This window comes from Rhinolophus sinicus, chromosome 9 (genome assembly GCF_057876585.1).
Source record: "Rhinolophus sinicus isolate RSI-liver-muscle chromosome 9, RSI-T2T, whole genome shotgun sequence".
In the NCBI taxonomy this organism is placed as follows: Eukaryota; Metazoa; Chordata; class Mammalia; order Chiroptera; family Rhinolophidae; genus Rhinolophus; species Rhinolophus sinicus.
In genome coordinates this window covers 33,178,663-33,192,992 of record NC_142509.1, presented here as the reverse complement: position 1 = coordinate 33,192,992, position 14,330 = coordinate 33,178,663, and the positions used below count along the sequence as shown (strand labels likewise).

At 49.0% G+C, this 14,330-nt stretch overlaps 1 protein-coding gene across 6 annotated transcripts in view; it reads left to right on the top strand.

Annotated features, from left to right (window-relative positions):
- The window catches only part of RPH3A (rabphilin 3A), a 216,738-nt gene that overhangs the window by 172,678 nt on the left and 29,730 nt on the right, over window positions 1–14,330 (top strand). For all 6 annotated transcript variants that reach the window (XM_074321945.2, XM_088801007.1, XM_088801006.1 and 3 more), the window contains one exon: window positions 13,851–13,980. In XM_074321945.2, the coding sequence (XP_074178046.2) occupies window positions 13,851–13,980 (130 nt within the window). The remainder of the gene's footprint in view (window positions 1–13,850; window positions 13,981–14,330) is intronic.

Sequence of the window (14,330 nt, the reverse complement as noted above, 5' to 3'; positions counted from 1 at the left end):
GTGAATATGGCAGATGCTGCTGCCCCCCAATTTCCTTCTACATCTGTGGCCAAGAGGCTAACGGGTTTAGAATCTTGAAGCCCAGCGTCCAAATTACCAGGGAAGGCACTCTGATTGGCTGGCTTATGTCAGGTGCTATCTCTTGTCCAATCAGCTGTGGCCATGAGTGCTGCCCATGTTGTACAAACGTAGCCACTGGTCTGACTCAGGGGATAAAGTTAAGGGCGTGGGGGGCCTCTGTGGACTGAGAAGATACTAGCTTGAACACTCTAGACCAGGGTAGATAGGTTTCCTGCCTTATCCTCCACGTCTTACAATATGGCCCTGACCAACCTGGTGACGTGGTGCGCGAGCACAGTACTTAATCACTAGCACGCCAGAATCAGAAAGATCTGGGTTCAAATTCCAGCTCCACCACTTACCCCCATGTGACCTTGGGTAAGCCATTTACCTCCCTGTGCCTCAGTTTCCTCATATGCAAACTGGGGATAACATTAACGCATACTTCTCAGTAAGTGTTTCACACGCAAAGGATTCTCGTGGTGCCTGGCACAGAGCACCCGCTCAGTAAATGGCAGCAATCATTAAACACTGGATTTGCTGGTGACACTCGGTTTGTCATTGGCCAAGCCCTTTGTTCTAGAACTATGCCCTGAGACTCCTGTTTGGCAAGCCCTGGAATTCCAGCAGCCCCTGACTTCCCCTGAAGGGCCAGGCCCTTGGTGACCGAGTCTTCCTTTGCTGAGACGCTGTGTTTTCTGGCTGAGTGGGGAGGACAGTCCCCAGGATTCTGGCTGTGGCCATCTCCCCACACCCTTGCAGCAGTGAGACCTCGCCGACAGCATCGCCAGAGGCAAACCCAATGCTATTTGTGTCTTATGAGCTCGAACCTGTCCCCATTCTTGTTCCTCCCACGCTTCCCTGGGAGAGGATCAGAGAGGAGTCAGATAAAAGCAAAGCGACATGTCAGATGTGAAGTGAGGCTGAAAGCGGGGTGCCTTTAGGGCTCCCAATTCACAACCTGAGATTCTCTGTGAATCAGCCTTGGGAATCTCAGTTTCTCCACCATCCAGTGAGGCAGGTCAGTCCGATTCTGAGGTTCCTTCTGGTTCAGACTATGGTACTGGGGGGTATCTGGTGAAGGACCCCACACCATGTGGTTGGCTGTCCCTCTCAGAGTAAATGAGCCCCTTCTAACTGTGTTAAAATTTTGCAGAAGTAGCTGCATCCCTTTCTGGGCCCAGACACCCACTTCTGTGATGCTGAATCTCCTTTTCTCTAATCTGAGTGAAAGCCATCTGGAGAGGTGTGAAATCATTGTTAATAAACATAAGTCATCCTCATCATGGGGACCATTTATTGAGCACTTACTATGTGCCAAACACTGAACCTCAAAACATCATACAAATTAACTCATCAACTGCTCCCCTCAACCCTGTCAAGTAGGTGCTATTATTATCCCTGTTTTGCAAGTGAGGAAACTGAGGCTTAGAGAGGTTAGGTCACTCACCCAAGGTCACAAAGAGTCAAGATATACAACCTGCCTGGCTGACTCTCCGACTTCTGCTCTTAACTAGTAGGTGTTTTTCATGAAGGCTGGACCCAAAATTTCTAGACTGCAGAACATGGACATTTTCAAGGCTCAGGTAGGGAGTGGACATGTTGGGAGCTAGAAGCCGGAGCCCTTTCTATGCTGGCACTATTCCTTCCAGATCTGTTGGTACCTCCTAAGCTGCCAGAACTGGTCTCCATGCTCGTGTGGCTCTGAGCATCTCAGGGAAGACTCTCCCCCAGGCCTCCCAGGAAGTGCTGCCTCTCTGGAGCAGTTTTGCTAGAGTCAGCTGCCCAGAGAGCCCCAGACAATGCAGCAGACCAAAGCTGGTTCTCTTCCTGCAGCTTCTCTGATTCTGCCCAACCTTTGCTCACCACTCAGCCCACAACCAGCTCTGCTTTCTTCAGCATCCCTGAAGGAAGAGATGATGGCCAGAAGGGAAACTCATTAAACTGCCTCATTTGCCCCCACATTCCTATTCAAGTGCTAAGTGGGACCTCAGAGTTTATGTTGCATGCCCTGATTGCTACAGGCTTTCTGTAATCATTAGGACACTTGGCTTGCAAAAAAGGAAATGAGTGCCAGCGAGGATGTTTCACTTATCTGTGGCTGCATAACAAAGCACCCAAAATTTAGTGAGTTCAAGCAACAGCAGTGTATTATTTTTGCTGATTCTGTGGGTTAAGAATTCAGGCAGGGCTCTGCTGGGCGGGTTTTCTGCTCCATGTGGCATGAGCGAGGGTTGCTTACTCAGCTGCATTCCGCTGGTGGCTTGGCTGGACTGCAAGGTCCAAGAAAGCTTCGCTCCCATGTCTGTGCCTCACTACACTCTATGTGGCCCATCTCTTTCCACAGGATCTTTCCCTATTCAGTAGCTTGGCCTGAGCTCCTTTGTATGGCAGTTAGATCCCAAGAGAACAAAGATGGAAGCTTCCAGAATTCTTAACAGCTAGGTCAGAAACTGGTAGGGCACCACTCTACCACATTCTATTGGAAAGGGGAGATAGATCCTATCTCTTTATGGAAGAATGACTTATGCATCCAGGGAAGGAAGCCATCCTGGGATACTCTACCATAGTATGCAAAAAGGGAAATTTAATATAAGGATTCAGAGATAGCTCAAGGAATCTGAGGGCAGGAACACAGCTTTGCTTCATGAAAGGTCTACTTCTCATTCCACATGGCAGAAAATATACCCATGCGACACCTCCCCAGTTTTATAACTCTTCTTAGTCCTAATTCCAAATTCCCAGGGAAACATCTCTGATTGGCTCAGCTCACCCTAAGTGCCCGCCCCTCATCCAATCAGCTTTGGCCAGAGGTGCCAGGCTGCACAAACATGGCTGCTGAGTGCTTCTCCTGAGTGTAAAAAAGGGCCTTTGTGAGTTGGACAAACACCCATGAGGTGTCCACAGGACTCTTAGATGTATTAAGACTGGAATTAAACGTTTTCCTACTGGGGAAATTTGGGTTTGTGGGTTTGTTTTGTTTTCTTCTGTGTGTTTTTTTTTAACTTTTTTCCCAGTGGTAGGTCCCTCTGCATCCTTATTATATTTCTTTCTGTCTAGAGCCTCTCAAAGGCATTTGCTCATATATCCTGCCTGTGAAAGGACGGGCAGCCGGGTGGATTGCATTCGAGGTCAACTTCCCTCAACAGATGGGCCCAAAAAAGTAATTAGGATTTGTCATTAACCTTGGTGTCCAGATGCTGTGATGGAGGAGGAAGTCAGAGAGACACAGCCTGTTGTTGACAGAATCTGTTGGATTCCTATCACCTCCCCATCTCAGTTCCATCATCTCCTATATTTTTGGCACAGAATTTTTCCAAAATGTGGACAGAGGGAGAAGTGAGTAATAGTGCTTGGAACTTTCTACATCGAATTAGGTAGGCGTCTTTCCTATGGTTTGACAAGCTAACAATAAGCCAGCCCATACTCTCCTCTTTCTAAAAGATGACCCCCTCCACCATTTTATTGACCTTGAGTCCTAGACATTCTGTGGATAGGAGTCAGGGGTCTGGGCATCTGATATTATAGACACATTTATGCATGTGTCTGTGTGCATTTTTAAAGAAGAAATATTCATAGATGTCACCAGATTTGGGGGAACTCTGAATCTTCAGTGTTAAAACTACTGAGTAGTATCTCGGTTTTCCCAGAGATTGACTCAACACTTTCTAATGTCCTATCGCCTTAGTACTTTATGGAATTTGTACAAGATGAAAATGGAAATCTTAATTTCTTCATTAGTTCAGTGCTTGGCATAAAAGAGAGAACATATTAAATGAACCCTAAACCCAACTGACCAAGCCGCTCAAGGAATCACTTCAATCTCCCAGTGTGAGGTTGGACTGTGTGGTCTCCAAGTTCCTTCAACTGTTTACATTTGGGGACAGATAATTCTTTGCGATGGGACTGCCCTGCACATTGTAGGACCTTTGGAGTCTCTGGCCTCCACACACTAGATGCCTGTAGTAACCCCTCACCCAGATATGACAACCAAAGATGTCTCTGGACACCACCACGTGCCCTCTGGGGGGGGGGGTAAATTATCCCCTGTTGAGGACCACTGCTCTAGCCCTTTTGTTGGGTGGTTCACAAAAGGAAGAAGCAAACTTGAGAATTTTCCTGCAACCATACTCAACTTCTAGGGAAATACTAATAGCCCAGTCTTATAAAGCACTATGTGCCAGCACGTACCCAAAGCTTTACGTAGATTCCTCTGCATAACCCTCAACAACCTTACGCAGTAGGCCATATTGTTATCATTCCCATTTTACAGATGAGAAAACGGAGGCACAGAGAGGTTAAAGAACTCCCCCAAGGTCACACAGTTAATAAGCAATTACAAACCCAGGCTGGCTGGCTCCAGAGTGTAGAGTCTTCTTCTGCTGTTCTATAGAAAGGCAAATATTTATGACCAAGCACTGTGTTAGGAACTTTTCAAATATGTTATATTTCCTTCAATTCCCATAATGTCCTCACCGAGAAACAGACTATTATCTCTGCTTTACAGCTGAGAAAACAAGCTCAGTGAGGTTAAGATACTTGCCCAGGGGCACACAGCCTTTGCATGGCCAAACCAGACTTTGAACTTGAATCTGTCTTTCCACTTTATCCCATTGCTTTTGGGGGTACAGATAGGGAAGGCAATTGACAAGTGACTTCAAGGAGTTAGGGAACTCAATAATCTACAAGAAGTCTCAGACACTCACTCGGGTTAATGGGCTCAGCGTCACACACTTCTTGCTTCAGTGAGACAGTTCATTCCTGTCTACGGCTATGACCCTTGTTCCCCATGGGCCTTGACAGTACATTCTCTCAAGTCAACTTTCTACGCCAGAAAAGGGTAGTTGGAAGGGTTAGAAAGAGCCCCGACCATAAGAACTGAAGTATAACAGACTCGTTCTTCTGAAGCGGGTCACAGCGTGGGGGCAGCGAGACCTGGCTTCCAACCCCATCTCTGCCACTCACGGGCTGTGTGCCCTTGGGTAAGTGACTTCCCCTCTGTGTGCCTTGGTTTCCCCATCTGTAAAATGGGCGTGGATAATAGAACGGATCTCACAGGTGACTTAAGGATAGATGACGTAAGGAAAATAATACACGTAGAGTGCTTGCACAGCACCTGGGAACTCTGACTGTTCCTGAGTTTGTAGCCACCCAGAACCTTGCCTGGCAAGTGACTACATTCCCTGGGCTGAGCCCTTGAGCTGTCTTTCTCTCTTAGCTCCCTTGTTTCCAACGCTGAGCCTGGGTGACCCCCTCCCAACGTGCTCAAAAGCAGTTGCCTGAGTGTTTCCAAGGTGCAGGCAGGAATCCTACTCAATCCATCAAGGGGAGAGATTGGGATCTACAGATCCCCAGGTGGCGACAGTCATAAACAACCATGAGAATTAATGAGTCTGAAACGCACACAGCCCACATGCCAGCCTCATGGCTTCCTGACAGCGCGACTCAGTCATTTCAGGACAGGTTCCTGAGGGACCCTGCAGTGAGGTCTCAAGCCAGCCCCCCTCCGAGAGCCATAACTGCCTCCTGTTTCTAAATTGTTTCCCGGTTCACAGCAGGTGGCCAAATATAGACTTTAGAAAATGCCAACTTTAATAAAGTTAACGGTAGTATCCCTGACTTGGCAAATAGGGTGAGCGGAAAAGCAGCATGATGCTGGAATTGATGGTGTGTGTGTGTGTGTGTGTGTGTGTGTGTGTGTGTGTGTGTGTGTGTGTGTGACAGAGAGACAGAGACACAGAGTCAGAAGCAGACAACACGCATCCACTCTCCCACTTTGCTGCATTTTTATGAATCGTTGTATAATCATGATAAACCCTGCTCTAAAGGCATCTGCTCTGGGCCCATCCCATCCCTGGCGGAACTGCAGCGTTTTGCTCTTTCCCTCTCCAATTCAGGAATTGCTGCCTAAACCCATCGCCTTGGCAGGCAGGGTGTCTTCTTGAGCTCTGTGGCACGCTGCATTAAGCCTACTTCCTGGTGTAATTGTACACCCATTAGCCTTCTCTTCCACATTCAACGAGACAGTGCAGCAATACTGATTTGAAAGCTCAAAAGCAGTTGCCTGAGTGTTTCCGAGGCTAGTTTGGACTTTTTGAGGGAGTCTGAGCTAACAAACAAGCCTTGTCGCTTCTGCAGTTGGCTTATGTCCTTGTTTGCAGAAGGCAGCTCCCTGCAGGGGCAGGGTGTGTCCAGCTGTGCAAGGGAAAGCGTATTCTGTGTGCTGACTGTGTGTGTGTGAGTGCACACATGTGCTTGCACGTGCACGTGGACATGTGCTACTACACTACACTACAGGTGTACCTGTGGGCATATGTGTTCAGGTGTGGGCACATGTACCACCTGTGTGTGTGTGTGTGTGTGTGTGTGTGTGTGTGTGTCACAATGAATCCTGTCAATTTCTAGTCACCACAGCCCCTTTCAAAGCTTTAGAAAGACAAATTTCATAGCTAGATTACAGCATCCTGGTTACATAGGAAAAAAATGTCAACACAGGAAGTTATAAAAGCCACCAATTTCCGGAAGAGATAATTAGCAGCAACCATTACTGAGTTACCATGTTCCAGGCATTTTACAAACAGTCTCATTTGATCTTTGCCACAATCCTAGGAGGTAAGGACTTTGTGTTCTTACCTCCTAATTGACAGATGAAAAATGGAGGCTCAGAAAGGTTCCGTCACTTTCTCGAGGTCACAGAGCTAGGAAGTAGCAAAAGTCAAATGTGGTCCAAGCGAGCTCACTCCAGAATCGGCACCCCAACACCTGCATCGTAACTGCCTTCTATTTCTAAGTTCTCACAGTGTGTGTGTAGATGTGCGTGTGTGTGTGTGTGTGTGCATATGTGTAGAGGGTTGGTACATTCCTGGGGTTGAGCACCTAAAGGTGGCTGGAACCTTCCAGAGTCCAAAGCCTGGCTGATCTGACGTCCACAGCCAGGCAGGGAGGAATTGCCCAAACTTCAAGTCAGAGAGAATGGCTGAAGTCTGATTCAGACCTGTATCAAGTGGAAATAGAACCTGGATAGCAGGTGGGGCCAGAATGAGGGGATGGGAGGCAGAATAATGTCCCCCCCTTAGAAGATGTCACATCCTAATCCCTGGAACCTGCGACTGTGTGACCTTACATGGCATAAGGGACTTTGCAGATATGATTAAATTAAGAATCTTGAGATGAGGGAGGGATTATCTTAGATTATCCAGTGAACCCAATAAAGAGGGAGGCGGGAGGGTCAGAGTCACAGCAAGACTGGAAAAGGCTGCACTGCTGGCTTTGAAAATGGAGGAAGCGGTCATGAGCTGAGGGATGTGGGCAGCTTCTAGAAACTGGAAAAGGCAAGGAGATGCCCCTGCCCTGGAGCGTCCAGAAGGAATGCAGCCCTGCCCACACCTTGACTTTAGCCCAGGCATCTGACCTCCGGAATTGTTAAGGTAATAAATATATGTTGTATGAAGCCACTTCGTTGTGGTGACTTGTTTCAGCAGCCGTGGGAAGCTAATACCCAGTGACTGCTTGAAGCCTGGGACTGTACAATGGCCTTTCATAGCCCTCCTGCTTGTGCACTCTTTTACCACGATGCGTTAGACCCATTTGGGACAGTCTTGTAGTTTCAAGAGACCTGGTTCACCCCATGTGTAGACAGAGTCCGGGGACCTGCCTGCCTCAGTCTATAATATAAGGAACCTCTTGCAGCATCTGAAACTCTCAGTACTCTGAGCCGCCCATAGGAGGGGCTCCACTCCTATGTCCGTGCGTGGTCTCAAAACCAGAGAAGCTGAGTCTCCTCTACGTAAAGCCCTTGAATGCTGTCCCATCACTCTTAGGCTCACAGAGACTGCGTGGAGTGGCCCCTGCCATCCAGCCCACCGGCCGTGCTAAGCACCTCTCAGTTCCTTTGCACACGCTGTTCCCTCTTCTTCCAAGTGTTGTTCCTTACCCTTTGTACTGGGTCAGCGCCTCTTCATCCTCAGGGCTCACTTCCCCTGAGGCCCCATCCTGGCTGTTCGTGTCCCTCCCTCGCTTATGAGTTCTCACAGCTGCCCGTACTTGTCCTTCAGAGACCTTACTACGAATGTAATGATGATGGGCTATGTGGCTATTTAAGTAACGCCCGAGTCCCTCGCTGGAATGCCAGCTCCACAAGGGCAGGAACTTCATCTGCTTTGTCCCCTTTCCGGTCTTTACTGTCTGCTTGGCACATGGTAGGTGCTCCGTAAAGATCTGTCAAATGAACGAGTTGCTCATCTGCATCCATTTGAATGGTGAGGTCAGACCAAGTTGGGAATCCACGTCCCACCACCTCCAGAGGTCATCACTGGTGCCCCGAGGAGGGGGACATGGCCTTCTGGTGCCTCTGGGAGCATCCTGGGAAAGAGGGGTATCTATCCGACTTTACTGAGTCACCAACAGCTCCCCTTAAGCACCCAGCCTGGTGGCCTGGTGATGGATGTGTTTCCTGGACATGAGGCGCGACGAGTAATCATAAAATTAATCGGGCATGTAAAGACATAAACTAGAGAGTGACAGCCACTTACAGTGTCCAGCTAATTGGGCAGTTAATGCGGAGACATTAAACAGCCCGACAATACCAGACTGCCACAGCAGACAGGTCTTCTCTTAGTCATTGAGGGTCCTCCCATCTCAAAGCACAAGGGAAACTCCTGATGCTCCAGCCTCAGGATCTGAGAAACCCTGAATGTTGCCCAGGGAGGAGACCTGAAGTGCATCTCATCTAGCGTCTCATGGTATAGCCTGGGGAGAGGGTCCCAGAGAACGAAGGCTTTTCAAGGTCACGGACTGGATCAAAGGTAGGATTCAAGTCATGTCTTTTAACCCTTGGTTTATATGTTCTCTATCTTCCAAAATGCACTTTCTCTTCTCATATAAAGGTAACACATGGTCCTGTCAAAAGTTAAGGAGGTACAGAGGAGTGCTTAGGGGAGAGGGGGTGGCGGAGGCGTTAAAGAAGGAAGTGAGTTACTTATAATCCACCCTTGCGACGATCATTGCTGTGCATGTTGGGGGTGTTTCTGATTTTGTTTTTTGTGTGTTCAGTGCACACCACGAAGATTGTCAGATGAGCAGGTTCCAAACCCAAACTCATACCCTGATCACAATTCTACATCCTGAGCTTTGGGTATTTAAAAAAAAAATACACGAACATGTAATAATAAGGAGATCCTTTTGCCATGGGATTTGTCCCACGACTTCCTTCCTTTCTGCCACATTTCTCAAAGTGTGGCTAGAGATTCACCAGCATCAGGGTCATTCAAGGTCATTCAAATACAGATTCCGAGGCCCCACCCCAGTCCCGTAGGGTCATTTTCTAAATGTTGAGCACTCTCCCCAGGTGACCTAAAGGCACCATAATTTCTGGGCTCTCAGCAGGGCTGCATGCTGAGATGCTGGTATCCGCCTTAACCAGACCCATGGCTGAGAAGGTGTAGAGAGGGAGCCCTGTGAGCTGGCATTCTTTGCATGCTCGCTGACATGTAGTGAGGGCTGCGAGCATCTTCCATGGTGCATGTAGTGCCCTCCTGCCAAGACTGGTAACAACAAATGTTCCTTCTGGGGTAAAGAAGCTCCAGTGTTTTATCGCCAGGATAAAGACCCATTGGTGATTCATGGGCTTCCATGACTTAATTTTGACTCAGCTTTCTGCAAAGTTTCATTTCCAGGTTTATATTCTCTGGCTGTCGGGGCCTCCATGTTGGGGCCCTAGCATTGGGGGCTTCAGAAGAGGGGGTCCAAGTGGGCGGGCTGCAGGAAAGCCCCGCTCATCCCGATTGTTGAGCAGACATGAGCAGTCTGCCCATCCTCACCCGATATCTTCGCTCTTTACTGGTCTGTACTGAATTCACAAATAATGAGGGGCCCTGCGCTGAGATAGCTGAATAATGATCTTGAATCTGTTGTTTTTCTGTGCCATTTGCTGCCACTGATGGACGCTAATGACACACTCCCTGTACAATCGTGTTAATGGGCCTTGCGGCATTTAGGATTCAATGGTGGAAGAAACAGGCATCTTGGAAGAGAGGCCGGAATGCAGGTTTACAGGTGGTGGGTGAATCCACAGTGCTTTCTTTCCCAGAGGCGGCAAGAAAGCCTTCTCAGTTTCCTGAACAAAGCGCACCGCTATTTAGAATTGGATCATCTGTGTCTCACGCTCTCTTTCTGAGCTATGCTGGCAAAGCTTGACTGGAGACCAGAGGCCATGGGGCTTCATGGAAAGAAAGATGATTTACTGACACAGAGAACTAGATTCTAGCCCTGGCTGAGTGACCCCAGGTGAGCCTCTCACCCTCTCTGGGCTTTGGGAGCCCCCCATGGAGAAAATAAGAAGAGCAACATCTAACCATTTCCTGTCTTAGGCAGCGAGTGAAGGAGAAAGTGGCTGAGAGCAAGGGTGTGTACAAGAAAATGCCACCATGCAATTAGCATCCCCTGCCTCCACTAGCTCACCTCATTGTCTCGTAATGTTTTATAGTTCTATAGCATCGTAAGGCATCCTGAAGTTTATCTGCTCCCGACTTCAAACTGCTTCTTTAAACCATGGAACCACCTTTCCAAAGAAAATCTAATTCAACAGCCCAAACAAAATGAAAGAGATACATACAGACATGCTGTGGATGAAATGGGGTTTGCTGGCCCCTCAGAATCACTTCCACCACAACCACGCCAATGGATGGCCCCTTAAACTGGCTCTAAGGAACCCCTCGGGTGCCAGTTTGACAACCACTGGTTTAGCCCAACCCCTTCTGTTTTACAGATGAGGAAACTGAATCCCAGAGAGGCAAAATCTATAGTTACAATCCAGATTTCTGGACCCTACATTGAGGGTTCTTTAGAGAAATAAGATGATGGGACAGTTGTTGGGTGTCTTGTCCCAATGTCAGGGAAGTGAGAGGCAGATGTGACAGAACGAGGTGACTGCGTGTGTGCAACTTACCAATGACTGAGGGTCCCTTGGAGTGGGGACGGCAGGGGGAGTGAGCAGCGTGGAGCACAGACTGCTCAGGAAGCGTCCCAGGGCTCTGCTTGGCACACAGTGGCAGTGTGGTGTGGCAGTTCAGGACAGGGGCTCGGAGCCAGCCTGCCTGCGTCTGACTCCCAGCTTTCTCCACCCCTTCCTGTGTGATTTGGGGAAATCACTTAACCTCTCTGTGCCTGTTTTCATATTTGGAAAATGGGGCCAAGAATAGTCCTCAGAGGGCTGCTGGACGGAGTCCTGAATGAAATCCAGGTGGCTTGACACACAGTAATTGCTCAGCAATCATTGGCTACGGATATTCTGGGTGTTCTGCGACCACAGGCTAGGGGCTCGCCTCCCATCACCCTATGGAAACAATTTCTAGGGAAGACACAGGAGAGGGGTGATGAGAGGAGGAAGGGAAGAGCATGCTGGCTTGGGCTCTGCATGGCCTCCTCCCTAAGCAGCCGATCTGGGTCACAGCAGAGGCTCCGGAGCCTACAGGCTGCTTCTGGCTCTGCCTCAGGCACAGCGGCTCTCTGTTGAATGGAACACAAAGGGAAAAGCTGCTATTTATAACCTTGCGAATCAGAGCACTTTGAGGGGGTGGCAGGTGTGAGGAGGGCCTGTGGGGAAAGTTAGCATCAGGTGGCGGCCAGGGACCTTCTGGAGCCTGTGTTGCCCAGGTTCTCACACCCACAGTGTCCACAGCTGGAGGAGTCAGCAGGGTCTGGCTCCATCTGGGTCCCCTAGCTGTACCGGGAAGGGGAACAATACGGTCTTGTTTGAGGGAAGGGCAAGGAGATGCCTTCAAGCCGGTGGGACGTGTCCAAGAAACCCACCTGAGATGGAACCAGGCTGCCCCACAGGTGTAGCTGCTATGCAGCCCTGCCATGCAGAGTACGCCAGGGACCAGGAGCGGTGTGTGGGATCACTTGGGAGCTTTCTAGAAATGCAGCGCCTCAGGCCCCACCCAGACCTGGGATTTCAGAATCTGCATTTAAAGAAGAATGTCCATGCGACTTGTATGCTCGTTACGTGTGAGAAGCAATAGTGTCCCGCACATGAAACTTGGGTTCCAGTTTTGGCTCTGCCACTTCCTAGCTGAGCTGTGTGACCATGGGCAAGTCATTTAACTTCCCTGTGCCTTGCCTTCCTCCTCACCTATAAAAGGGCGTAGTAGTGGTACCTACCTCCCAGGGTTGGGTGACAAAGCATCTTGTACCATGCCAGGTGTATCATAAGCACTATGTAAGTATAAGCCATTGTTGCAGGTCACTTGGTACTCAATTCAGCTTGCTTTTGCTGGTTACAGACTTGGGAAGTGGGCTGCACTCACTCGTTCATTCAGTGAATCAACCATAGTCCAGAGGAGCAGCCAGAAATGAACTCACAATGAGCTAATTACTTAATGCAGATAATCTCATAATTCCTTGCATATATATCAAGTGCTTTGAAGAAGAACAAGGTTGCTATGGAGTAAATAAAATGGGTGGTCAGAGAAGGGTTTTAAGAGGAAGTAATATTTCAACTGGAATCTGAAGGTAAGGGAAATCTTATAGGTAAGAAAAGTATAAGAGTGTGTTGTGTGTGTGTGTGTGTGTGAGAGAGAGAGAGAGAGAGAGAGAGAGAGAGAGAGAGAGAGAGAGAGAGAGAGAGAGAGAGATTAAATGTATGTGTGTGTTGGGGAAGCTGTATTCCAGGCACAAGGAACAGAATGTGCAAAAGTACGGAGGCAGATAGAATGGAAACTCAGAGAAGACCAGTGTAACCAGAGCAACGGTTCTCCAACTTGAACCTAGAGTCAGAATCCTCTGGAGGACTTGTTACAACAGATTGCTGGGCCCAATCCACAGAGTCTGATTCAGTTAGACTGGGGTTGGGCCCCAGAATTTGCATTTCTAATACGTTCCCAGGTGAGGCTAATGAGGAGAGTCTGCTCGTCCCAGTTGGAGAACCACGGAACTAGAGTACTGAACGCCACACCAAGAGGGACAAGAAGTGTAAGGTTTCACCTAGGGCCAGACCACATGGGGCCACAGAAACCTCATGGAATGGGAACCCACGAAAGGTTTTAATGTGGGGTGGGAGTGACATGGTGCGATTCATGTTTTATGAATATCACCATGGCTGTGGTGGGGAGAACAGATTGTAGGTGGTCATGAATGACAGCAGGCAGACTATTAAAAGGTTACTACAGTCATCCGGGTGAGATGAAATGGCTTGGTTGTGGTGAAGATGGAGAGAAATGCGTGGATTCCAGAAACGCTAGGAAGAGAGACACGATAGGACTTGGTTGGGTCATTGAATATCAAGGGAAGAGGGGTCAAGGAAGACCCCCCCAAGGATTCTGGTTTGAACAGGGTAGCGGATGGTGGTGCCGTTTCCTGAGAATAAAGAAGTGTGTGCCGGGAAGGGGATGGAGACCAGCCCAGGTGACCAATTCAACTGAAAGCACAAGTTTGAGGTGCTCTGAAGACATCCAAGTGAACACGTCATGTAGACAATTAGATAAACAGCTCTGGAGCTCAGAAGGCAGTTTCCAAGAAGAGGTGACATGAGATAGAAAGGACCAGATAAGATTATTCATCTGAAGTCAATAGAATAGCTGTGCTTTGGGGGAGGTAGGGAAGGTTCTGTGATGTTCTTAAAATGGATCCGATTTCATGTGCATGTGCCTGTTTCTTGGGGAGGGTCCAATAGCCATCATCAGATACCTGGGAGTCCATGACTCATAGAAGGTTAAGACCCCAGCCTGATGCTGTGGGAAATGCAGCTGGTCCCTGGTCCTATGAGGTCCTTAGTACCTCATCTCTGCTTCCAGGCGCCTGGTGGACCGTCTGGAGACTATGAGGAAGAACGTGGCTGGGGATGGGGTGAACCGCTGCATACTGTGTGGAGAACAGCTGGGGATGCTGGGCTCTGCCTGCGTAGTGTGCGAGGACTGTAAGAAGGTACCGTCGCCCTCTTCCCTGCGTCCCTGTGTCCCTGCTCATCACATGCACAGGGGCAAGGCCTGGGCTCAAGCCTTGGGCAGCCCTGGGGCTTGGGGATGGAGCTTGAACCCTAAAGGGTAGTTGCCAGAATATGGTTCCTCCTGGGATACTCTCATGCCCAGCTGTCTCCCGAAGTAACCCTGATCCTGGCTTCTCCCGTGGAAGTCACTGTGACCCTCTGTCCCCTCAGAGCTCAGCTCCATCCAGCATGACCTTGGGAGCTTGAGGTAGGCCATGAGCTATGGTTGAACCTCCAAGTGTTCTGGTTTTGGCTTAGCAAGTTACGTGTCAGACTGAAGAGCTTGGTG